At 44.3% G+C, this 26,383-nt stretch overlaps 1 protein-coding gene across 1 annotated transcript; it reads right to left on the bottom strand.

Moving 5' to 3' along the window:
* Nucleotides 1-20,242: 20,242 nt before the first annotated feature.
* RRM2 (ribonucleotide reductase regulatory subunit M2) lies at nucleotides 20,243-25,399 on the bottom strand. Its single transcript, XM_056488556.1, has 10 exons — nucleotides 25,225-25,399; nucleotides 25,072-25,149; nucleotides 24,557-24,691; nucleotides 24,342-24,458; nucleotides 23,721-23,854; nucleotides 22,947-23,041; nucleotides 22,068-22,201; nucleotides 21,583-21,687; nucleotides 21,339-21,452; nucleotides 20,243-20,945 (listed from the first exon to the last, which is right to left on the bottom strand). The coding sequence occupies exons 1-10, from the start codon at nucleotides 25,351-25,353 to the stop codon at nucleotides 20,793-20,795; spliced, it is 1,194 nt and encodes a 397-aa protein (XP_056344531.1). The 5' UTR covers nucleotides 25,354-25,399; the 3' UTR covers nucleotides 20,243-20,792.
* Nucleotides 25,400-26,383: the final 984 nt, after the last annotated feature.

Genomic DNA, 26,383 nt, shown 5'->3' on the forward strand with positions numbered 1-26,383 from the left:
ATTTAAGGTGAAAATATACAGCAACTTTTTCACCTTCCATCTACCTATTTAAAAAAAAAAAAAAAGAAAAAAAAAAAAAAAAGGACAGGAAGAATACAATCAGGAAACACTCTGGAGGTTGATAGTTGGTAAAACAATCTGCAAAGAGTCCATGACTTTAACTGAGCAGCCTCTGAACTGATGCATGATGCCAAGGGCTGCCATTTGACCAGAGCACAACCACTACCCCAAAAATGTCATTGCTAGCAACCACAACCAGAATTAGATTTGAACTCAGAGACAAGAAACTAGACTTTATTGATCTTCTTATCTGGAATTCAATGACACTGTGGGGAGGCCAGAAACCTGGATTCGTGGGCTGAGTTTAAACTTCTCCTGTCTGGTGATTTCCAGGCAGTCTCTTACAGAAAGCCAATGACTACTTTCAATTTGGTGTCTGGCTTTGCAGCTTCCTTTAGAAAGCTTCACTTGAATGATAAACTTGTAAATATAAAATGAAATTTGAATCATTACTGTTCCAATTACTGAAATAACCTGCATTTGTTAGAATTTTATTCTTTTACCTCTGCTCATTAATAGTATCTAAATGTCAAGCAAAAAGGATCTTTGTGTCTCTGCATTCATCCTACTGTCCAAATTTATTCACCCAGCAAAGGTCAGGAATTGCTGAATTACAAATGCAATTGTTTAGAGCAACTTAGTGAAAGCTACACTCAATTTGTTCAACCCAGCATCCTGAAGCTCCCATGGAAAAATTATTGTGCCAGATGTATTAAGTGCAAATTGCATTAGAAACTCATTTATAATTAAAACTGCTGTTTCTGTGCCTCCTGCCACACCCCAGTTTCTGCTGAGCAGACACACACTCAGCCCTAGCTGTTTCTGTTTTAATCTGTGTAACAGTTAAGTCCCTCCATACTCCTGGGAAATGCATGTGCTCAAGAAACCAAGGCAGGAGTTAAGCAGTGTTTCATAGAATGATCTGGATTGGGAGGGACTTTAAAGATTTTCTAGTCCCAATCCCCTGCTGTGGGCAGGGATGCCTTCCCCTAGGCCAGGCTGCTCAGAACCCCATCCAGCCTGGCCCTGAACACCTCCAGGAATGGGACCTCCATTGCTTCTTTGGGCAGCCTGTTCCAGTGCTTTATTATCTGCACAATAAAAAATTACTTCCTTCCTAATATCTAATCTAACTCTGAAATGATGGAGTGGGAGCAGAGAAGCTGCCACCTCTCCATTGGCTTTTTCTCTCTTTCTCCCTTCCCAAGACTGAGCTAAGCACAATGGCCTCAAAAGCAAACGTGGCCAGCCTGGACTGTTGCTCCACAGGCTCTGCCTGACTTGTTCCAGTGATGATATAAGAGACATCAGAGATTTTATAAGAGACATCAGAGATTTGATCTTCTCCACTAAACGCCTGCACACACCGAAGAAGGAGCCACCAAGGACCCCCAGCTCCTTGCACTGCTCAGTGCCCATCTCTCTCTGCTGCAGCAGACACCATGCCTGCCTTAGTGCCTGCCCCAGCACAGAGAGGCCCCAGCCAGCAGCATTTCATCCCTGAACCCCTCCCAGCATCTTGCCTGCACCCTTCCCTGCCCCCCAGGGATATGAGGCAAACAGCTCCTTGTGGGCTGTGCCATCAGCACACAGCAATCACTCCATTAAACCTAGACAGCATCTGCCAAGGGAGAAGGGCAGGGAAGTATGGCATTTGCTTTAAAGGACTGCATCACTGGGAAAACACCTCTGATGCTGAGCTCAGCTCCAGAGTGCTACAGGCACTTCTTACCACAGAAAATCAAGCACAGACACAGGAGTCCACACAGCCAGTACTTCTCTCTCTGATCTGATACACAGCACAAGGTTAATCCATCCCCAACCCAGAGCATCCCTTCCCTTATCTCCCCCACCAGAGCAGTTGTTTCCAGTATCACTGCCTCGCAGTAGCACCTCAACAGGGGATCTTGCTGGACCAGGATTCAGGTATAAGCTTTCCCTGTGAATTTCCAGTTTAAAGCAAGGTTATGGTACCCTTAGTTAAAAGGGCAATAGAAGTAGAACTTAATTACCCAGCATTACAACACAGCTCTTCTGAGAGGCTGCAGAAAGAAACTGGCACTGTTCTGATGGAATATTCCATGTGGCTAACAACAATTTCATGCAGCCTCAGAGAAGAGAGTCAGTTAGCTAAATCTGTTGAAAGGTAAGAGTGACATGCAGTGTGTTATTCTTTCCTTACATGTAGCACAAACATAAATTTTCAGGCTATATAGCTGATGTTTTTAAATGAGAAGAAAGCAAAACAAGAAAAAACATCAAGCTGAAAATAAATCGGATGCAATTCAAAAGGACAGTGGAAAAATACAGGATGACAAAGAGATGGTAAAGCAGCAACTTAATAAAAAAGGATCAGGGCATCACCACTAATCACAAGCAAGCAGTGCCCCACAAGCACTGTGTGCATCCACACCATGCAGAATGAACAAGCATCCTGCAACACCAGGCAGGACTGGAGGCAAGTATCACCCAGGAATCAACAGCTCTAAGATCTCGACAGGAAACCAAATGTAGCCTTGGACATGTGTTCAGAGGAGACACTCAGGAGAACAACAGGAATCATCAGTGACCAGAAATATATGGCCTTAAAGGAAAGGTTGGATTAACTGGTGGTGAGACAGATAAGGAGGGAAAAGGCTGAGGAGAGAATTGATACTTCTTTTTAAAGACGTGAAAAGTAGCTACCAAGCAGGGAAGATTAATTGTCCTCTCTGTCAGGATAACCAAACAATTTAAATTAGGAGACGTAGAGCAGACAAGATAAAGGAATTTTAACAGTGAGGATAGTGAATATCCAGAGCAGGTTACCTGGGGGTAAGGTGTAAAGCCTTTGCTTGGTGCATATAAGTAAAGTAATTCAGGCAGAATTCACCCTGTCTTGGGACAAGGGATGACCTCTGACTTCTGCAGGTAAACAAACCCTTTTGAATCACCCTCTCCTTTAGGGCATCTAAAAACAGAGCAGCTCTCACTGTGCTCCAAAATGTAGTCAGGATCATGTGAGGGTGGGATTAGCCCTGCTACAGGAGCTGGGAGGCAGACAGCTGGGAGGCACATCGAGGAGCCTGGAAGAGATGTGCTTTTGTCTGTTGGGCTGCAGGTTGGCAAGAAGAGCCACTGGCTGGCTCCTCACCAGCAGCAGGCAGCAAACCAACCTGACCCCACAAGCACACTCACTTATTAATTGGGAAAATGAATTGCCTGAAAAAGGAACATGAGCAGAATGAAGCTGCTGCACTGGAGGGCTGCTCAGCTTGGCTAAGTGCCCTCACAGCAGCACTGAGCTGTAGGGGCTGCAGAGGGTGGGCAGCAGGCAATCTCCATGGGAGGCCACAGATACTTGTGCTATGCTTGGTCCACAAACTCTTTTTCCTCATTGGACACACACACAAAAAAAATTAAATATCTAACAGCTCCTGTCAATATTAATTCTCCCCCAAGTGGCTTGCTATTCACAGCAGGATAACTAAAGCAACACTCATTACTTTAATTAGTGAAGGAGACAAAAAAATACAACCAGAGCTTGCAAAACAGCCGCTTTTACTTTATTTGAAATGCCTACCACGAGCCCATAATTCTGCCCATAAAATTTTTAAGTATCCTTCTGCATATACTGTCTACAGAGCACAATTTCTTTTCAGCTGAGGAGAGCTGCACCACAGCAGAAAATGCACTTCAAAAATTTCTCAGGACAGATATACCCAGAAAGACTTTATAACTGGTACTATGAATCCCTATGCTACACTAAAGCAAGTGATACAGATGCTGTATCTCCAAAGAGATGAAGAATAAGAAAGCCAACAGGTTTCTTCAGCACCTTACTGTAGTGGCAGTTTATGCCTGGGCTACAATTCCAAACCAGGGCTTAGCACACAGAAAATAGGATTTCATGGGCTCTTTCTTTTCAATCAGTCATTCAACATCCCCTTGCCAGCAATGAAAATTGGTCACCTGCTGAAGCCCTTGCTGTGATGAGTCTGGCTCCAAACAGGAAAGCAGGAGGCAGGTGTGGGTGACACCGTGAGACCCTGAGAGAGAGCATTGTCTGAGCAAGGTTCTACCACAGCACTAAAAGACACTGTCATGCTCATAGTTTTTTAATTAGGAAATGACGTGTGATTTACAAGCCTTAGTGCAATGTGGTATTTGAACAGCCAGGAGTGACATTTCCAAACGGCCTCACAGGAACTTTCTCTTCCCCTGCCCCACCCCCCCAGTTATTTAAGCAAGTCATTCAGACAAAGAGCAAAAGTCCTTTGTCTGGTTTTTCATCTAAACTAGTAGAGTCCTGTATGTGTTCTTTTCATTCTTTTTTTTCCATCTTTTCCTTTAATAAGACACAGTTTCTCCCCTGCAGTCAGCAGTGACAGTTGTGACTGCACCTGTCTGAATTCCAGCATACTTAACCAGAATCTGAGTTTCCCTTGAAAGAAAGTTCACCAAGTCTGGAAGAGGAGAATCATGCACCCAACAATCTAGCCATGTGAGACCTTGTCTGAAGGGCTGGCTGGCATGGACTCACCATCACCACTGTCAGCAGATCCTGCAGCCTGCTCCTCAGCCACACAGGGACCTGCTCACTCGCAGGTCAGATCCACGTCCAATATGTGAGGTCAAGATACAAATGTAGGAGCGAGAAAGCTCAGAGCAGTGGTGTGGAAGGAGCTCACTCTCAGCACACAAAGCTTGGTGGGTAAGGAGGATGTTTTGCTCATCTCTTGCAGCTTCAGAACCCACAGCACTCCAGTTACACCTTACAGACAAGTACCTGACCACCTGTGTGTCCCCCAAGCACAGCTGCAACAAGGAGATGCACCTGCTCTCCCCAGCTCTGGTAAAACTTTTTAAGTGATCATCAACCATGGAAAAGCAAGAAGAAGGTCATGGCATCTTTAGAAACTCATGGTCCCAATACCTAACCAAGCTTTGGGAGATCACAGCCCTGTGGTGCATTCACCCAGCTCAGAGGTGTGTGCAGTGCATGTTCAGCAGTGGGGCTGGGTACCCTGAGAGCAGCCCAGAGCACAATAGAACTAAAGCTATGGAATGGTAACTGTCAGGAACATAGCTGTGACCTGCTACTTCATACAGAACTGCAAAAGGAAATTCCCCACATGCAGGCAAGGCCTGAGCATAATGCAGCATCTCCAGAGGAAACATCTGCTCACTGGTACATATCAGCAGAAGAGTTTTAAGAATCACAGTGAGAAAGAATAATAGAAGACACCCAAAATCACAGGTGAAAACCTCACTAGCATGAACAGCATGGTCTCAAAAATAAGAGGTCTGAAATATTAATACTGCCTTTGCTGCCAGGAGGAATACAGCAGGAGAAAGGTGGCACAGCACTTTAGAGTCAGAGGCATGAGTCAAAGCATGAATTTGGATTGATAGAAGAGATGATTTGCCTTCATCAGTCACAAGTGGATACAGCCAGCTTAGAAATCAACAGACATTCTAAATGCACCACACCATTGCACATAAAACCTCATGGGTCTGAACAGACCAGCAAGAGCTTGGCCACCAGTTTCAGGTGGAAGGCAATCTTCCCTTTGGCACACTCCCTCCATGTAAGAAGAGGTAAGAGTGAAGTGTGAACACAAACCATGCTATCCTTGATTGCAACCTGAGCAATGCCCCAGGTCATCACAAAGCCTCAATGAATAGCAAACCCTGGAGCAGTACAGCAAAGTGAGCACCCAAAGGGAAAATACCACCAATCTACCTACTAAAAGGAAAAGCAGTCTTTAAGAGGTAGCTGTTCATTTTGGATTTGCATTTCTAGAAACCGTACTTTCAACGTAGTCATCTGTTGTGTTTTTAAAAAAGACATATCTTACTGTTAAGGCTTTATCAGACCACTTGCACATGAAATAACTGCTAAACCTTATACATTCAAAACCAGATTTTTTTTTTCTATCTGCATCTTTCCATCACGACCAAAATATCCCACCTCGGGATTTGACCTTATTTTGAAGATTACTTGGATAATCTGAATTAAATTAAGCCTGAAAAACAATTAAAATATACTGCCTGTGGACTGCAAGTGCTCAAATATCATTAAATGATGACACAGCAGTAAATTATGCCATCCTTGGTACTTGCAGTTCCAGGCTCAGACTCAGAACTCAAGTCTGTATAATTTAAATCTTGCCTCTCCCTAAACTGAATAAAACATGACCTGTGTTTGTTTATATTCTCCATATTTCATTCACTGTAGCTCTCTTCCATGCAAGTCTTCAAGACAAGCTCTAAAATATAGAGGATGATCATGAAATATTTGTGTTCCACTGTGACTTACCTTACACGGCTTTTAATTCACTTCACTGATAATTTCACTACTAAAGAACTCCAGAACAGTAATTCTTCAGTTTTGTTTTGGTTTCTGCATTATTCTACCTAATTCCAGGTGCTTCTGTTAATTTCAATAATCACAACAGATTTGGCACAGTCCTGTAATTCACCTTTTCACAGAACCATTAAGACTGGAGAGCTTCAAGATCATCCAGTCCAACCATCAATGCAGCACCACAATATTGGTGCCTAAACCATATTCCCAAGTGCCACATGCAGATGCCTCTTGAACACTTCCAGAGATGATCAATCCATCATCCCCCTAAGCAACTTTTTCCAATTCCTGATGACTCTTTCATTGAAAAAAAATTCTAATATCTAAACTGAACCTTCTCTGGTGCAACTTGAGGCCATTTATTCTTGTCCATTCACTTGAGACATGGCAGAAGAGACCAATCCCCACTCACTACAACCTTCTTTCAGAGCTGGAGGGAGCAATGAGGTCCTCACTAAGCTTGCTCCTCTCCAGGCTAAGCAGTTCCCTCTGCTGCTCCTTGTGAGAGAAGCTTTCTAGACCCATCACCAACTTAATTTCCCTTCTCAGAACCAGCTCCAGACCCCAATGTCCTTGTTGAAATGAGGGGCCCAGAACTGGACACAGCACTTGATGTGTGGCCTCACCAGTGCTGAACAATCTTTTCCCTAGTCCTGCTGGCCATGATTTTCCTGATACAGGCTTTTGTTTTCTCTCCCACTGTGGTATCAGATGAGTTTTGCAAGGGAGTCATCTACTGGGGTGAGGAAGAAGCAGGGTGAGCAGCAGGCCTCAGCAGCAAGAGGGCCAGGAAGAGCTCATGTCATGTAAATGCTTCCTGCCCTATTTGAGCATGGCTTTGCAAAGGTAACACCACCAGGTAACAGTGGTATCATGAAGCACTAAGTGAACAGAGCAGAAGACACTGGGCAAGAGAACACATACCTTAAATACTGCCCACATTTCCCAGCCAGAGGGAGGGAAGAAGTCTCTTACACAGCATTAGTGGGAGCTTTATTAGCAACATGAGTGAGTGGGGTCCAGTCCCTTCAGCTGCCTCAGAGACTCAGGCTGGCACCTGATTTTGGTTATTTAAATTAACCCTAGGCTCCAGAGCCCCTCAGGGCTGGGCTCATTCTGTCATTTCCCAGGTGAGAATGGATGAGCCAGGCTTCCCTCACCATAAAACACTTCTGCTTCCAGGTAACCAAACTACAAAATATACATTGCATGTTTTAGGAAGCCAAAGAGCAGGTAAGAGTAGGGCACCTTCCCCTGGACACCACAGCACTCAGTTGCTGGAAGCAGCTGAGCAAAGCCAGGCTGCCTTCAAGGATTCTGCAGTTCAGCATCACAAGCCCCTACTCTCCCCACCCATCTGAATCCCTTACAAGCTGGCCACCCTCCCCCCTAAGTATGAATGCACATTCAGAGAATCTCTCTGGCCCAGCAAACACCTGGCTATGGAACAAAAGAAGGAAAATGCTTGACAGGCAGAGGACAGTTCCTGTGGAGCCCATCACCTTTAACACCACCATGAGAGCTGGCAGGGGGACCAAGAGGGGGACTCCTCATGCAGGCACCAGCTGTCACTGCTGCTGCAACCAGCACTGCAAGCCTGGAGGAAATCTGCCTGGTAATAGGACTGGATAGTCTGAGGTTTTAGTCCCAGGTTACAGGACAGCTCCAGCTGAGCTTAGCCACTGGCTGCTTTATAGCAGGTGCATAAAACACGGGTGATGGGGAGTCAGTTTTAGCCCCTTTTGCTGATTGCAAACAGCTTTTCCAGCAGGCTCAACTAATCACAAGGGGCTTTCCCCTACTCAAGAGTTGCCAAGCAGCCATAGCAGAGCACATCCAGCTGCAGATTGCTCCTTCAGTCTGGGAGGGAAGCATGTTTGTTTTGCAAGGCAGGAGAGATGTGCTCGACTGGTTTTCACTCCCACTCTAGGGAAGGCTGTGCATCACCATTCTGTTTCTTCACAGATCTAATCATCTGCTTCATCTCTTCACCTTCCAAAAAGCTGCTGCAAGGAGCAGCCTAGTAATAAATTTGATGCATCTTACATTCTAGATCTTCAACACAGCAAGCAAACTTCTCTCCCTCCATAGATCAGGCTGCCCAGAACAATGTTTCCCAAGCAGTCCAGGCTTGGCTTGCAATTCTCTTTGGAAGATGCTATCCCACAGCCCCAGGCAAGCCTGAGCATCTCTGCAAACAGAGATTGCTAAGGAATGGTCCCCAGCTGCCCCAGATCTAACTCTGGAGTGAGCTGGCACAGAAAGTAAGTCTGGTTTTGGAAGAGGGTGCATCTCTGAGCAGCAGATGGGATCAGACAGGCAGTCTTTGTCCTCATCACTGGTCTTTTCAGCATAAGGAAAAAAATACTACAAACTTCAGGAGTTTTCCCTACACCATTGAAATTCATTAGCAGCCAACAAACAAATGGGGAATTTCCTCTGAGGCATTTTCAGAGAATGAGACAGTACAACACTCCTGGTACAGGAAAGCATAGAAGACATTTTTTGGGGCTGCAGGAATGTTTTTATGAAGGTTCTCTCTAAAGTCTTCTCATAAAGGGTCAATAACAATCAGAATACATAAATGTTTATACACATCAGTAAACACAAGCTAACATACAAAAATGCTTATGCCTATGCATAGTACCTACTTTCATCTCATTTGTGTTTCATTCTCCTTACATCCATGACACGCTTATGAGGATCCATTCAATAAGTTAATCTGTGATACAGATTAAGCATGACCTAAATTTTAGTCTGCATCTCTCATGTGCTCTCCCAGGACAGAGATTTTATTCAGAGAGCTCTGGTTCCTGTAGGTGGCCTCTGTGATCATAGGGGCTCCTGCACATTTTGGGTACCTGCCTACATGGATGCAGGCACAGCTTGAGCATCCTCTCTATGTGAGCTCAGGACTGCCTGCACCCACTTGGGCAGAGATGCTCCAACACCCCTTTCTTCTCCTTTCACCCATATTTTGCAGACACAACCATCAAGCAAAACAAAAATGAAAAACCAAAGAAACAAATGTTAAAAGCCCCAGTATGAACATCAAACTGCTTGCACTCTTCATCTTGGCTGCCTTGATGCTACAGCAAGCAGAACATCAGGGCAAAATGGGAGGGAGCATGTGCAAAGAGAGACACAGTGAAAAGAGATCACACAAAGAGGAAATAAAAACACAAACCAAAACGTGAAACAGACAAGATCAGCAGCAAAAGAGGCAAATTCAGGAGACAGGCACTCATGAGCCTGAGAGGTGAAGCAATGTGAGGAGCAGGTACATGTCTGTGGGTTTCAGCAGACACTGTGATGCTCTCCTTCCCGTCCAAACAGCTGCCCCATGGATTCTCTGTGCCTCTCTATCTGCCTTTGCTGGAAGCAGGATGCAGCAGCTCCCAGCCCAAGAGGCAGCCTTTAAAACTCAGTGATAACCTGTGAGCCCAGGGAGGGCAGCTCTGACAGATGGGCAGGGCTGGATTTGGCTGCAGGGCTGCAGGCTCCTGTTCTGCTCCCAGCCCAGCGCATTAGTGTAAGCTCCCCTCTCGGGTTCACCACTTCAGCAATCACATAATCCCTGGGATTTAAGCAGCAAATAGAGTGCCTGCTCAGCAAAGGTCTGAAAAAGGTTGTGTGAGGTACAAAAGAGGGAACCAGAGGAGGACTGTTTTGACTCCAGTGTGATGCAGGTACCAGCAGCTGGGCAGCACTGAGAATCCCATTTACCAAAGCCACAAGCTTCAGATGCATCAGGGAGATGATGTGATTCCAGCTGTGCAAATTCACGGCACCAGATGTAAACGCCAAAAACAAGAGTTAATCCCCAAGATTGCCATTCATAAAAACAAATGAGGCACCTTCCATCCCTCTGGAAGCTGTTGTCTGACATGGATCAGATCAGCTGCCCTTCCCCTTCATCAGCTCTAAGGGGGTACTGGGTTTACCAGCCCAGACACAAATTTCTTTGTCATAAGCATGGAAACTTAAATGAAACTAATCCCAGGATCTCACACATGGCACTTGCTTTTCCTGCTACCACAGGCCTGCTCCATGCCAGCAGTTTATCACCCAAGATGAATAAACTTCACTTAACAGTGATATTTAAAAATATGCATCTTCTGTACCATTTCAATGAAGTCTGAGGGCAATGGCTTAATGTAATAATTAACAACTGTTTGGGAAATTATTCATTAAGTTTTAAGGGCAACATTATTTGTCATACTTGTCCTAATTAAGATCAACACCAAGGAAATGTGGCTGCCTTGTGGGAAATTACTCTTGCTGCAGACAGTACAGGAAGCCTTCTGAAAGGTGAAGACATAGAAATAAGTGCCTGATTTTGAGAAAAGGTGTTTCAGATACTAGAGGGGCTTGGAGGAGTTTCTCTTATGGACTTGCAAGAGAGACCAATCCACCCATTCAGGAATCTGTACCCAAAGTATCATGCAGAAAGGCTGGACACACACTGAAACCACAGCTAACACATACCATGGTACTTCAGCACTGACCTGAAGCTTCCACTCCTCTAATCCTGTTCCAAGGCATCAGCACCACAAGCAGAGCTAACAAAACCAGGCTTTAGCAACCTTCAGCTTTGTGAATGGAGCCACAGCCCTGTAATACAAGAGAAGGCTAAAGATATTTTTTGGACACATGGATCTGGGTAACACAAATGACACAGTGATTCAGCTTAATTATAAACTTCCTGTTAGAAATATCAAGGTTCCTCTGATGGCACTGTCAATTGTTCTTCTGACTCATCCAGTTCTTCCTGTAACCTGGCAAAACAAAACCTCTCTGACCCCTAAGGTATAAATAATTAAAGAAACCATTATTTTGAAAAAGTACCTGGCAATTCATAGTTGCTGGAACACCATAGTAACACACAGAGAATTACAACATTCTGCTCAGGGACAGTGGCTTTTATTACAATCTCCACTCCCTGAATGACAGCCATAAAACACCCATTCATCCCTCATTTGGAAGAGGCACACTCCCCATACCTTCATGCTTCCAGGAAGGTCAGATAGATCATCACTAGTCAAGGGGGAATCAGAAATCCACACACTCCAGGACAATCTTACAAGGTCAGTAGTTCAGAAAGTCTTGCTCATTTGAAACACAGGCTTGAACCTTCCTGCAAGTTAGTTCACCCTTAAAGCACAGAGCTAGAGACCAGTAGAAAAATTCCAGGGCACTACACCAGTCTCCATTTCAAAGCCTGACCAGTCCACATGAAAACAGGACCCTCATCCCCAGGTTCAGGGGGAAAATATATTCGTGGTAAAGAGAGAGACAAGTCAGCCCAAAGCAAAACAATTCTGAGCCTCTCTACCTCAGCAGAACCTCCAGCACAAAGCAAGCAGCAGCCTCCTCACCAGAAAGCTCTACAGGCTCCCAAAGTAAGAATGGCTTTTTCAAAAAAAGCCATGTTTTTAACTTACCTCTCAGGAGGTCTTGAACATGATTTGCAAAGCCTCAGGACCAAGTGGGCTCCCACAGCACACAACAGAGCATCACCCCAGGCTCCTGGGAGGCATTAAGGCAGCAGTCAGTTAATTAGGGTAGGTTTGCAAGAGCCTCCCAGCCTTCTCTCACAGACAATACAGAGTGGCAGCATTCACTTCATCAAGGGCAGGATCAAGTTATTTGTGCTTCACAGTAGCCCACTTCTTCCTCCTCAGGTTTTTGTCTCTCTTTGGCATAAACAACTTGAAAAGCCTGTGCAGCTAATTCCCAAGTCCTACACAACTGTGAGACTTCCTTTCCAATCTCCCTTTGGTGAACTCTAAAAATGCCACATGGGGCATTAACAACCCCCATAAAAAACTCTCACTAGTATGACTTCAAGATCTATTTTTTCCATTACTCTGTCTTCTATTTTATTTAAGAATTTAATTTTGGGAGGCGAGAAAGGCCTGATTTGCAAAGATGATTGAACAAGGAGGGGGGAACAGAGAAGTACAACTCTTCTGAAAATCACATCTCACACTGTGAAACCAAACACCAAAAATTACCAGCAAGAACTATTTTTAGCTATCCTGTGTCATAATATTCACCATTCCCAAGCAAACTTTCTGGCAAATATTTAGAGTGAGTCTCACAACCCCATGCTTTGTCAAGAGAGCTCGGTGATTACCTAGAGCAAGCTGCAGGCAGAGCACCTGCAGCACTGCAGACAGCCCTTCAGCCCGTTACCATGGCACTTCCAGGTGGATTCTGCCTGTTTGCATGGAGAGGAGGCAAGATGAACCTACTGTGTTTTAATATGCGATAAGCAGGGCACAACTAATTCATAAATAAAATGGCTTACAGGGCTCATCTAAGGGGAAAGTGAATTTTCGCACCAGGCATTTGTGGCAGCTCTGAAGCACACTTGCTGTTGGAGAGCTTTTCCTGGATGGGTGTTGGTACAAGTCACAGTCAGAAGCAGATGCTGCTGTGCCCAGGGCTGGTGAGGCTGCAGCAGGAAGAGCTGAGGTTGGGCACCACCTGCAGCCAGCCCCAGCCCCTGCCAACAGCCACATCCCAGCACTGAACACAGCTTCAGTCCTCAAAGCCACCCAGGTAAACACCCCACAGGGAACCCCTGCACTTGTGCAGTTCAGGAGATGTAGCATCTCAGTTTACAGCACAGCCCATTTAAAATTAATTTTAGCTGAACTATGAGCACAATACAGGGTTTTTTTTGCCTCAAGTCAGATACACCTCCCCCTTCTATCTGGTTTAAATATCACTTGCTTTTGTTCAGCAGCAGAGGTTCAGGCCTAATAACCCCATCTTTAACCCCTCAGCCTCAATTTACTATGTGATTGCACCCAAATAATTATTCCTGGACTGACTCTACCTTGAGCTGAGAACCAACCCCAATTAGAGGATCTGTAGGACAGAGTGAAAAGCCCCTCTCTGCTCTCTTCTCACCCCATTAAATTTACCTTTCTGCTTGAATGACCTTTATCTGCTAAACGCTTAAGGGGAGCCATGACCTTGATTTCTGAGGGAAGAAGTTAAGATTAAAGACATAAGGATCTCTCCCTGCTGAGGGCACTTGGGGTGGCACTCCTTCTCTACAGGAGTTTCAGCTTGTTTGCTATGGCCCCAGCACCCCAAAAAGAACACAGCACAGTCCAGAAAGGTGAATTCACCCTGAGAGGTGAATGACAGAGAGCACAAACAAAAGTCTGGCATTCACTAAAATACACATCCACAAGAAAGCCACTCCCATTCTCAGCTGTTGTGTGGTGAATTAGCACATATGATATGCTTCCAGTTAGTCCCATGTCTGTGAGGTCACAAGAAAAGCACCCATGCTGCAGAACAGGCAGCTCCCCCACAAACACAGCAGCCTGTACCCCACTGAAGGAAGCATTCTGCTAAGAAATCCTGAGCAGAGCAGGATTTGCACGTGTAATCTCTTGCCCTGCACTCTGAACAAGGCAGTGTGGACCATTCTTGTACTCACACAGGGAGGGAGAGCTCCTGCAGCCCAGCTCTCCCCAGCTGTGACAGACACCTGGCACCCCATAAACAGCCCATGCCTGGCACTGTCACCTGGGCTGCTGCAGCAGCTGCTGCTTTCTTTACCAAGGAGCCCCCCTGGTGACAGCCACATGTACTGCCTGGACAGGGAGCCTGCTGCAGCACAAATTACTCCAAACTAAGACAAGTGACAGAGAACATTTGAGGTGGCAGAGCAGTGGTGTTGGCAGCCCTGGAACACCCAGCTTCTGGAGATCCCCACTGCCACCCCAAGGGGCACAGCTGCACCCTGCCAACCAACCCCTGCCTGCTCAACTCAGCACAACTTGTGTGATGATTGGCTTTGGAAAGCCCTTTCCTAAAAGGCTTCTTAAACAAAACTACTCCATCATGGTGAACTTTTCCTAAGACATACAAAATTCCCTTCCTGGGGAACCTGCAAAGCTACACTTGAGTGTATAGGCATATTTAAATGTTTCTCAATCTGCTTTGGCATGTGTTATTTGGGGATATAAGTGGTGAAATCACATCTGCTTCTTGAATATCTACACAGCAATATTTCACATTTTATTTGAAATATTTTTGCTTTAATTAATTTAAATGCAACCCAGCCATCCAACTATTTCACATATAATCCCAGGAATTTAGTAGCAGCAAATGTAGCATCACAGCTAAATAATGGAATGGTGGCAAAATTAAAAACTTAGCGTAAAATTAGCCTATTTAGCATAGTAAACAGCTTTTCAATTTGATGAGGGATAACCATTTTATGAAAATGTATATTAAAATAATCCTTTTAGGTTGCCCAACATTTGCCAGTCTTAATCCACACACTGCAATAAACCCAGACCAGAATAACTTTCCCAAAGTGTGTAAATATGTACATATTTATAGTATTATGAAGAGTAACTGCAATAGTTATATCAGTAGAATGAGATGCAATTTTCACAAGCAGTAATTGAAAGAGCAAAGTTATTGCTAAGCCTCTGATAAACCTAGTGTGCTCTGCCTAAAGTTATTACCAAATCCAATATACACTTAATATTTCAATATCTTTTATGAGTGAATTACATTTAGTCCTTCTTAGAGCTGACATTGCATTTAAGTGACATTGCAGAAATTTGCAGCCAGAACAGACACTGAACATTTGGTCCAGCCAATGTTTCCCTATCTTGAGATGTTCCTTTCTAATACACTCCTTACCTCAACCCTGTTCTTACCTTCACCCAACACCTGCTCACTGTTCCAGAGTTCCCCTGCCAAGCCACTGCAGCTTGCTGAATGTTAACTTTTAAAGCAAGAAAGTTCAGTGGTTTTGTTATTTCTTTTTTGAGGTTCACCTTGAAAGTAAGTTCAAGAAGAGATAAATCATTCAATTAAATACCAAGAAGAGGCAGAGACATGGAAATTCAACTGTAACTATAATCTTTGCTACTTATGGAACCAGGATTAAACTAAAGCAGGTGGTAACTCACAACTGCTGTTTGTGTCCTGAATCAGAAGAGTACATTTCAATGTCTCCCAGAGCAGAGATCCAGGGCTAGGAAGATGAGATCCATTCTGAAGCACTTAAACATACTTACTGCAAGCTCCTGGATCACATCAAACCAAAATCATTACAGGAAGTGCTACAGCCACCACAAAAAACACACTGAAGCCAAATGCTTCGTCTTGATTTTGAATCATATCAGGACTTTCCTGGTTGAGAGAGAGAGAGACAGACAAATGCTCACAAAATGTTTTCATTTTAATAAGGCAACATCTTCTAGAGAGAAGCAGGGAAGCTTTGGCCAGCACCAGTCAGAAAGCAGGCTCATTGCAGTGCCAGGCAGCAGAGCAGCCCACAAGGCTGCAGATGGATGCTGGAAAACACCCAACACGAGGCTGGTGTTTGCTGTTGCCTGCCCTGGATCTACATGAGCTCACAAATGCCTCTGAGTTAGAACACTGGGTAACACCTTTGGGAGCACCTAGGAGCTGGATTCTGATAGCTGACAAACAAGGTAGGCAGCTCCCTACCCAAGAAGGATAAGAAAAACACCTGATAATGGGGCTAAAGGTATCAGAAACAACCAGCAACATACAGCAAAATAAATTGCTGTGTAAATGCTCATCTGCCAAAGATGCAGATATACTTAGATTGCAAGGACTAATTTGCCTAAATATTAGTCCATCTGCAAATAAATACCTGCAGGCATTTCCCTCTGGGTTCAAATAACTCACTCTTCATAGAATTGGCTTCGTTGCCCCACACTTTGTTTGGATGGCATTAAGCCTTAGCTACCTGACAATCCATTTAGTGGATCTTTGTTAAAATGAAAATCTAGCAAAAAGTTAAACTCTGCTCTCTGCTAGGGTAAATCCAGGGGCTGCAAGAATCACCCAAGCCATCCCTGATTATATCAGCAGCACTTTGTAACAGACAGAGCAGCACCCCCTGACCCCAAAAAGAACCGAAACACAGCTCAGCATTTTGGGATTTTTGCAAGCTCAGCATCAAGATTTGGACACATAAGAACAGCAAATTCTGCCCTACTTTCAGTTAAGCCCTACAGTTACTTAGAAAACACAAATTACTTAAAAGTGACAGGTAGCAGAAACTGGCCTGGGATGCTTTTTTTCCAGTCTGCATCTCAGAAGCACTTGAGTTTATCCAGCACTGGAGTCTTCACCCTTAGGCCAAGAGAAAAACCTCAACACATCAGGCAAATGCTCCCAAGTGGTGTATGGACAAAGTGGTATCACCTGTGATACTAACTACATACAATAAATAGCAGAAAAGCAGGAGTAATTTGGTTGAGAGAATTGCAAGAATATCCCACTAAAGTATTTTACTCTAGATAGTTGAAGTTAAAAAAAATACTAACAGCTGATATTCCTTCTTCACCCAATCCAGAGTCCCACAGCATTTCTAAGAGCAGATGGGCAAACACTATCATTTATCTGCTGATTAGTGATATCAGTAAGATCTCATCACTGGGGGCGGAGATATTCTCTAAAGGGATAAAGTTCTCCCCTCATTTCTCTGCAGGCACAGGAAACAGCAATATTAATGTTATTTCAGCAATCCATTGGGCATAACTCAAAATGTAAAACCAGTGTCTGACGCATATTAGATGTTTTTCCCATTAGCCTGATCTTTCACCATTTTTCATGTAAAGATTGTTTTACCACAGAAGCAAAGACTGTCTCTGTGGATTGTAGGATCCCAGAAACAGTCCCAGGGGATGAACTCCCAAGAAAGGACTAGCTGTCCATCAGCAAACAGGACATGAGTTTTAATTCTGTAGCTCTCAAACCTTTCCTGATGAAAGCATTTAGTTCTCATAGTACATTATGCACAAAAAGAGGGGCCAAAGTTTCAAGAGGGAATCAACAGCTTAAACAAAGCAGGCTGTGAAAAACAGGCTTGGAATAAGACAACTCCATTCACTCCCTGCTTCTGCCATGCAAAGTTTCTGACTCATTGGTGTGGAGGAAGTGGTTACCCATCAGGGATTACACCAGACTATTAATGTGCCTTCAGAGTCACAGGCTGACTGTGCCCTGTTGCAGGCACGAGCAGCTGCAATTGTTCTCTGACCTCTTCTGGGCACAGATTCCTGTAATCACCCCAGGAAATTTGAAATATTGGGGGATTTTCTACTTGTTACACTCTGATGTTGCAGTTACTTCCTGAGGATGAGGCTGACATTAGGTTGCTTCTTACTCCTCCACATTGTCAAGATTTCAACGTTTGACATGTAATGTGAAGTGAAAGTGTGTTAATTAAGGAGTTATGAAAGCTTTCTTACTTGAACCTGTGTGTTTGGCTTTAATAAATTGCAATAAAAAATTTAACAAGAAAAACTATGCTTGAGGCTACTCTTCTCCCATTTTATCTGCTGCTATTAAAAGCCATTAATTTTAACAGCAATAAACACAGGGAATAGCTTGGGCTCAGTTATGGATAAGTTTACCACTGACATTCGAGCAGTGCCATTGCATCATTAAATACATCCAGTTTTACTTACCCTTCAGTACTTTTCCCCTCTACTAGCCTAATCTCTTTACACTTTTCTGTGGCAATTGCAGACAGCAATTCTGACTTACAAATAAAAACATCTGCACTTTTATCACTTCAAATCTCTCCTGGTTCTCCAAACTCCATTTCAAAATATATTCCAAAGGGTCACTTAAACTTTCATTGAAATTTATTTGGGGGAATATTACTTTATTTTTTTGAAAGAAATAAAAGACTTATCTCCTCGATTCTTAAGAGGATCAAGTGTCCAAAGTGGCACCGTAGTCAAATTGGAAAGTAATCTCTTTTCAGTAAACAAGTGTTTCATCAAGATTTGGACATAATCTGTCCAAACTAAGCAACAGCAAGACATTTCAATCCTTGTGAGAACAGAGAATTATAATAGATGAGATCAGATGCACAGCTTTTCTCCAGACTGTACAGGAAAAATTGACTTGCATTACAGCAGGTACATATACCAAAACTAAGCATTTAGACATCAGCAGCACGAATAAGATTAACAGCAGCCGCAGCAAGCCTTGCTCTTCTGTTGAATGACTTCTAATTCCTACCTAATCTATCTCTAATGTGTGCACAACTACAGGATCTATTACCCCATAAGTGCAATGCTTGGCTAAAAGGGACACTCTTCCTAGCTCCCATTATAACTGATTACTTGGCCATCATATCCATTCCTAGCAGTCCTCCTATATTATGCTGAAAATAGTTCCAGTTCCCATTTCCCAGGATTGCAGACAGCAGATTAAATCTTTCTGCCCTAATTGTTTGCACATTGATCCTTGGCACATAGCAAGAATCAAATGGGAAGAGATGGCTCTAATACAGGTAGACCCTGCTCATAGATCAGAAGTTCTACTCTTTTTCTACATCATCTAAGTATATAAATTAACAGATTTGAATATAAATTGAATCCTGCTAAATGATACTCAGGTCCAAACTAATCTCAGTATTTTATTACTGCCTTTTTTGTGCTCTAAACAATACAGCCTTAACACTCTGACTTCAAATGCTTTTATCACTTAATTTGATCAAAGCTTTGACTGCTGAGAGAAGCCAAGAAAAAGCACAAAGCCTAATTTACTGAGAAGGAAATGCTGGTATTTAGGCAGAAACAAGCATTAAATTCCAGTGCTTCAAAATAATGGGTCTGGCTGTCTAATTTAGCACATCCCTATTCCAGTTCCTAACACATTATTCTCAGGCCACTGCAATCACTGACCTGTTAGCAGCATCAGTGCTGCAAGGCCTTCATTAGAGTTGTCAGTTAACAGCTCTCCATCTTGAATTCAGCTTTGGAGGTTAGGATCTTTTAATTATTTATTGGGGTTTTCTCCCTAGGATAGCCTCGTGCATCCTGCTAGCTTCAGACTCAGGGGAAGATCAGTCACACAGCATCACCTTCAGTGCAATCAAGGGCAAAGGAGCAAAGACAAGCAAACCAGTTAAATTTACACCACGGCAGCATCTCTCAAACCAGCACCACAATTACTGTGCTTTAAGAGAGGGAGCACTTGAGCAGCAAGAAGCAAATTCCAGTGTTCTTTCCTGTGAAGGAAAAGGTTTTGAGTTCTACAAAGCTTATTCACTTTTACTATTGCTTGAGGAAAGAAACATTCCTTGCTGGATATTAGACTAAATAATGGATAAACTCCTTTTGTACAGCAAGGCTGCAGCCATTTTCAGTCTATCCCACTGTCGTTTTATCTCACTCCAGGAACTCTGAGACCAGAGGGATTCCTTCACAGACCACACACCTTGCATCAGTTATATAAAGCATACTCATTTTTACTGCTGTTTAGAGTGGAATAACCATGTTGTAGTGCACATACTGTTTTCACTGCTTTTATGTATTAAAACCAAGACTGAACTGCTGTGATGCAAAGCTCAGGATACTGCACCACTGAATTAACCCTGAAACATCATCTGTGTACTGCAGTCAGTCTGAAATTCAGAGCTAAGCACAAATATCACTTGACATCAACCACACGACCAAGAAGCCATTTCCTGAAAACCTTGCATTTCCTCAGAAAAACAGTAATTCAAAACTATATCAGCACACAACTTTGCTCACTGGAGCACTGAAGCCAGTGCAACACTTGAGTGCAACCAGCTCTTTTATTACATGAATTACTGTTCCCAGGTATTAAAAAAAGCAATCAAGTCCACAAGCCAGCTGCATCTTATTTTTCAGTACTCAGAATACCCAATTTAGTTCTTTACCTTTCATACCAAGTTTCTTCCTGTTCTTTGTTATATTTAAATATGAATAGTTTAATTCACAGCACCATTCTTAAATTACATACCCAGAAAGAAGCACAAGTTAAAAAATGTTAGGCTGCAAAAGATTTTGACATGCATTTTACTATTGTTGAATATTACAATACAGTTGTTTATTTAAAACATTAAAGTGCCAGGTTTATGTACAAACTATAAAATAGCAAAAATGGTAAACTTAAAATCTGCTAAAAAAGCAGTGAGGTTATCATGTAGTTGCCTCCAGAGTTTCCTACAGACTATTCAACAAATTTACAACTGGAATTTTTAAATTGTTCCTGTTTATGGTGAGAACAGCAGAAGCCAGAGGTCAGTGCCCACAACCTCCCACCTTGCAGAAGGAAGTACCTGTATCTTTCATGGAGTGGAATAGCATGTGCTGTAAGATACACCTGAGCATCCTATGTATTAACACCATTGGCAAAATCTAATAATTAAAAAGGGGTTTACTGCTGGAGCTACACCAGCCTTCTAAAATATACCAACATCACCACACTTCACAGAGTGGGATTTCAGTACAGGTATCAAGTCCTACTGACTCAGCAGACTGAGTGTTTCCCTGTAAACAGGGCAGGATGCACATTAACACACAGGGTCCCAGGTCACTCAAAACTCTGCATCCAGGGTGAAAGAGTTGTCTGTAGGATTTGACATGACTCCCATCCTCTGATATTCACCTACTCGCTTCTCAAAGAAATTTGTCTTGCCTTCCAGAGAGATGTTTTCCATGAAGTCAAAAGGATTCTCTGCTTTGTATATCTGAAATAAACAGGCAATTCTATAGTCACTGCAGGTGCTCACATTTTGGGTATGCAAGAGCATTAGAGATCAGTTGGAATGAGTAATGGCAACATCAGCAGGCTTACTATGAAGTGAATAAAAATCTCTGCCCCAAGCCTTCTCTATTCTACTTGTTCCTGTCTTCTGTTAGCTGCAGTACACAGAAGCACAACTACTAATATAGCTTTTCCCATAGCATCCTTCTGCTCTTTCTTCTGTGGGTCTCCTAAGAGGATGTAGCAACACAACTGCTAAATAATTTTAAAAGTTAAAACAATATTGCTGCAGCCAATTTAGGATTTGGATTTCTGAAGGAAATGAAACTTAACATTATCTTTTCCCCATGAAGTATTCAGTGTATTAGAGCCTTACCTTGTTAAATCCCAGCTCCAACATAAGCCGGTCTGCCACAAACTCAATATATTGTTTCATTAAAGTGCAGTTCATGCCAATCAGCTTCACAGGCAGTGCCTCTGTCAAGAATTCCTGCAGATAACAAACATGTTATGTACAGAAACTGATATTCACTACCTATCATCTAGATTAGCTTTATGCCCAACATCTCCCCAGCTTTGATTGCAATTAAGCTGCTAAAAAACAAGAGGCAGACAGTTACCTGTTCTATGAGAACAGCATTCATGATAATTTCCTTTACTCTCTCCTCTGATGGTTTGTGTATCAAGTGCTTGAACATGAGGCAGGCAAAATCACAGTGCAAACCCTGGAAAGAAGTTTCAGAAAATTAGTTCAGGAACACTGGTTTAAAAGAGCACAGAATAAGTGGCCTCTGCCATATTACTCTTTATCCTGCAGACAACTTTCTGCCTCACCAGAAGGCATCACAAGCAAGTTCTGCCAGTGCAAGGCACAGGAGCTGTGAGCATTGGTGAGAACCCTCCAACTACTTCAGAGGAAGTAAAATGCTAAATTCATTCATACTCTTCTGCAAGATCCACAGTGACACATGTTTACACACTTTAGTGAGCTTTATAGTCTGCCTGTTTCTAAATATACTCCTTAAAATATAGGTTCCAATCAAGCATCATTACTTTGAGCCACTGTGGCACATTACCATCTTAACTGGTAGAATTTGACACATACCTCATCTCTACTGATGAGTTCATTAGAAAAAGTGAGTCCAGGCATTAATCCTCTTTTCTTCAGCCAAAAAATTGATGCAAAAGAGCCAGAAAAGAAGATTCCTTCCACAGCTGCAAAGGCTACAACACGTTCTCCTGTTAAGAGAAGACTGATATTAATACCACACAGAAAATTTAACAGGATTGATACACAAGTTGCAAACTACATACTACAAAGCAAATGAAGTTGTTTCTGCCAAAGTGTACTGTGGCCTGCGCTTGAAAATTATTAAATACTCCTGATCATTAAACAAAACACACATGGTAGGAAGCAGGAACTAATCAGAGTAGCCATGAAGTAGCCAAAGCCAAGACCCCTTCCCCCCAGTCAACCCTCAATATTATCCTTTTTCAGATGGCTCACTAAAAAGAGCAGTTATTTTGGCAGCTGATTTAAGTCAGTGTCCAGTCATGAAAAATGTTTCAATACTAGTGAAATAATGATTTGTACCACCTCACCTTTGAAACAAGACATGAGGAATTACCAAGGCAGGGGAGCTACAGTCTCCAACCAGACATGAGCACAGGCTATGGATGGCTATGACATGTCCTGACAGGTGGCAGCAATTTACAGTTTGATCATATAGTCAGGTGTATGATAATTGTCACATGACCTTATTATTCCTGATGTCAGCAACTTGACAAAGATTTTCTGTCAGTAGCTCATTTGAAGATGAAAATTATATTCTTCACATTTGGAATTACAGCAGTATCTTATACTGGAGGGTATGTACCCTCCCTGTGGCAGCAATAATCCCTGTTAATTGTGAAGTCTGGAGAAATGGTGGTTCCTCTATCTTTAGGAGAGGAATTTCACTTTGTTTCCAATAGTTCTACTCACCATATGTTGCTTTCTTGTCCCCAATCCAGCACATGGCCCAATCTGCCTTCTTTTTAACACACGGTAACGTTTCAATAGCATTGAAAAGGAATTCCCTAAGAAAGATAAAACTCTTTAGGATAAGACATCAGCACAACCTGCAGAATAAGGATTCATTGCCATAAACAGTCTTGATCACTTTAAACTTGCTCTGCACCTTCATCCTGGTAATTGTCCTTCCCCCTCTTACCTGGCACCAATCTAGCTCTATTTGTTCCAACCAACTACTTCTTTCACATACCCATCACAACACCAGTTCACATGAATTCCCATTACATTATCAAGGGGAGAACTGTTTCACCAAGTGTACTTGAACAAGGCTATCAAAACTAGAGATTATCCAGGATCCACTCTACAGTGGATGAAGGCATCCCACCCCTCATATAAGCAGCTTTTGTTGGAATTTAGCATCTCAGAGCAGAAATGACACAGCAAGCTTTTTAAGCAGCAGCAAAACTGACTTAATATACTCCCCTTATTTCACTTCTTCATTTTTTACATTGTATGATTCCTTTATGTCAGTACTGAGTGATTTCAGTTTCACTTTAATCTAAGCAAGGTCTTATACCAGGAAAAAAGATATTATGAAGCAAAACTGCTCTTAAACAGCAGTGGGCTTTTATATAAGTCTAAGTTACATCCCAAAATTAGCCTGATAGTGAACAACTGACATGTATTAGTTAAATTCTGAATATTTCCTGAGTTTTGAACTTTTCATCATCAAGCAATACAAACCTCTCCTTAGAATCCTTAATGTAGGTGTCAATAAGAAGACTGTACATCTCTGAATGTATATTTTCCATGGCAATCTGGAAGCCATAGAAACAACGAGCTTCTGTGATTTGTACTTCTTGACTGAACCGCTCCACCTAGAGGAAATAAACAAGCATTTGCAAGTGTTTGTAATTTGCAGGTTACAAATTCTGTATTGGTCAGCCCACAAAATCTTCGGATCAATTCCAGAAATGTGGATCACTAACAGCAATAGACAAAGCCACAACCTCCCAGAATTTCAATTCAGAAGGTATTCTTTGGCCCCATGAGAAAAGGTCTTAGTTTCACTTATCCTCCATTAGGAGTAAGAGCACAGAAGGTAAAGCAGAGCATGGGCTGTGAAACAGCCAAGTGTTACTGTAGGGCAGCACTCAGTGTCCAGTGGGGAGTGGGGAAACTTGGAGATTACAAAACCGACCCAAATTTGTTAATTAACACAGGACTACCCTCCCTATGCATGCTAATGTCGTTACACTCCATGGTCCAGCAAACCAGCTGGATCAGCCACAGCAAACACGCCAACGTGTGAGTTCTGTTTACCCACCCAAAGAGGTATTTCTGTCGGGACTTTTACACACTCACCAAATTCTCGTTGACAATGCCATCACTGGCAGCAAAGAAGGCAAGGACATGAGAAATGAAGTACTTTTCCTCAGGCTTCAGGGACTCCCAGTGCTGGAGGTCTTTGGAAAGGTCCACCTAAAACAATGCAGGATAAATAAGACACGGGTGCTCGGGTGGGCCGGGCCCTGCCCCAGGGCTGCGGGCAGGAGGGGCCGTGGCCGCCCACCCCTCACCTCCTCCGCCGTCCAGAAGGAGGCCTCGGCCTTCTTGTACATCTGCCAGATGTCGTGGTACTGGATGGGGAAGATGACGAACCGGCGGGGGTTCTCCCGCAGCAGCGGCTCCTCCTCCTCCACGCCCCGCGGCACCTGGAACGGCGGGAGAACGGCTCGGGCCGCGCTCGGGGAGCGCCGGGAGCGGGGGGACACTGAGGGAAAGGGGCTGGGAGGGCCGAGAGACCGACCCCCTGTGAGGGCCGAGAGACCCTCCCGTGAGGGCAAAGGGCCCGGGAGGGCCGAGAAATTCCCCCCTTCCCGCGAGGGAGAGGGGCCCGGGAGGGCCGAGAGACCCACTCCCCCGAGGGAGCGGGGCTGGGGCGGGCTGCCGTGCTGCAGTGGCTGCGGGGAGCAGCGGGGTCGGTCGGGACAGAAAGGAGAGAGCACCGATGGGGAGAGAAGAGTGCGCGGGTTGTAGGGGCCTCCGGGAAACAGGACAAGGCCGGACGCGATTCCCGGCGTTCTACACTCACCCGATCGCCATCGCCCTCCTGGAAGATCTTGCGGGCCGTCTTGCTGGCCAGGACGCGGGCGCTGCTGAGCGCGGGGGGCTGCGGGGAGAGAGGGGCAGGGTGAGCGCGATGCGGCCCTGCCGGGCAGAGGGTGGAGGGGCGGCCGGCACTCACCGTGTTCTCCTTGTCGCTCAGCGCCAGGCCTTTCATGGGTGACAGACTCTTCATAGGAGACCGGCTCTTCTTGGGCGACACACGGGGCTGGTCGGCGCGGGCGGCGAACGGGGCGCGGGCAGACAGCATGGTTGGAAATGCAGCGGCGACAGGAGCAGCAGCGGCGGGACGAGCGGCAAGTGAGCGAAGTTCCCGCGCCGGCCCTTTATATCCGCTTCGAAGTTGGCGCCAGAACGGGCGGCTGGCCACTCACAGCCCTGGCCACGCCCACTGCCGCCCGCCCCCGCGCTCCCATTGGCTGGTGCGGCGGGCGGGGCCCCGCCTCCCATTGTGGTGGCGGCGGCGGGAGGAAGTGCCCCGCCCTCGGCTTTGGCGCCAGCGGCGCGCGGAGAAGGCGGGAGAGCGGCCGGTGCCGCCCGATCCTGCACCTCAGCCCGCTTGAGAAAGGGGCGGCTGCCATGGAAAAGTCCAAAACGCGTTTCTGGATACGAGAACGTAACCTGGGTTTGGGATACAGATCTGGAAATGCCTCTTTGCCTTGCTTCTCCTTTTCTTTTCTGGTCCCTCCTACCTACCCATTCATTTTCACTGTCAACACTGATCCCTGATTTTGGATAGAGATTCCACATGCCTGCATTTGGAAGCAGAAATCGGCTTCCTGAAGAAACTGATTCTGTGTGCCACCCGGTTACACGTGTTTTAAATAAATAGCACAAGGAAAGGAGAACACAGGTATGAAGAGGATGTGAATATTAATAGGTTTTAAGAGTCAGCTTTTATTTTTTGTTAATTAAATTGCAACATATTTTTCCCCATCCAATTCCACAAGGGGTCTGCTTCTGTCAGCTAAAATGTTTTCACTGAAGTAGTTTAATGAAACCAGGAGCTCCACGAGATTTGGAAGCTCTTCAGTCATATGAGATGCAGAATGGCCTGGACTGGTCCCTGTCACCCCAGCACTGCTGCTGTGCTTGGCTGGAGAAGAGACAGGCAGAGCAGGAGAGCAGCAGAACTATATAATGGTGCTAGGTTAAATTTACTGCTATGGATTTGGATGCAAAATGAAAGTACTCCCCTCCAGCACCTCCTCTGACACTGTAAATTCAAGTTGATTATTCCTTTTACCAGCTCAGTGTCAAATTCACAATTTTGGCTCTGA

The sequence above is a fragment of the Oenanthe melanoleuca genome, chromosome 3, assembly GCF_029582105.1.
Source record: "Oenanthe melanoleuca isolate GR-GAL-2019-014 chromosome 3, OMel1.0, whole genome shotgun sequence".
In the NCBI taxonomy this organism is placed as follows: domain Eukaryota; kingdom Metazoa; phylum Chordata; class Aves; order Passeriformes; family Muscicapidae; genus Oenanthe; species Oenanthe melanoleuca.

Bases quoted from the DNA above. Each gene is read 5' to 3' on its own strand.
- RRM2 (XM_056488556.1), bottom strand. From the start codon at position 25,353: ATGCTGTCTGCCCGCGCCCCGTTCGCCGCCCGCGCCGACCAGCCCCGT. The intron at 21,688-22,067 runs GTATGTGTCAAA...ACTTCTTTCCAG, and splicing joins AACTCATCAGTAGAGATGAG to GGTTTGCACTGTGATTTTGC. The intron at 21,453-21,582 runs GTAACTGTCTGC...TGTTATCTGCAG, and splicing joins ATGCTGTTCTCATAGAACAG to GAATTCTTGACAGAGGCACT.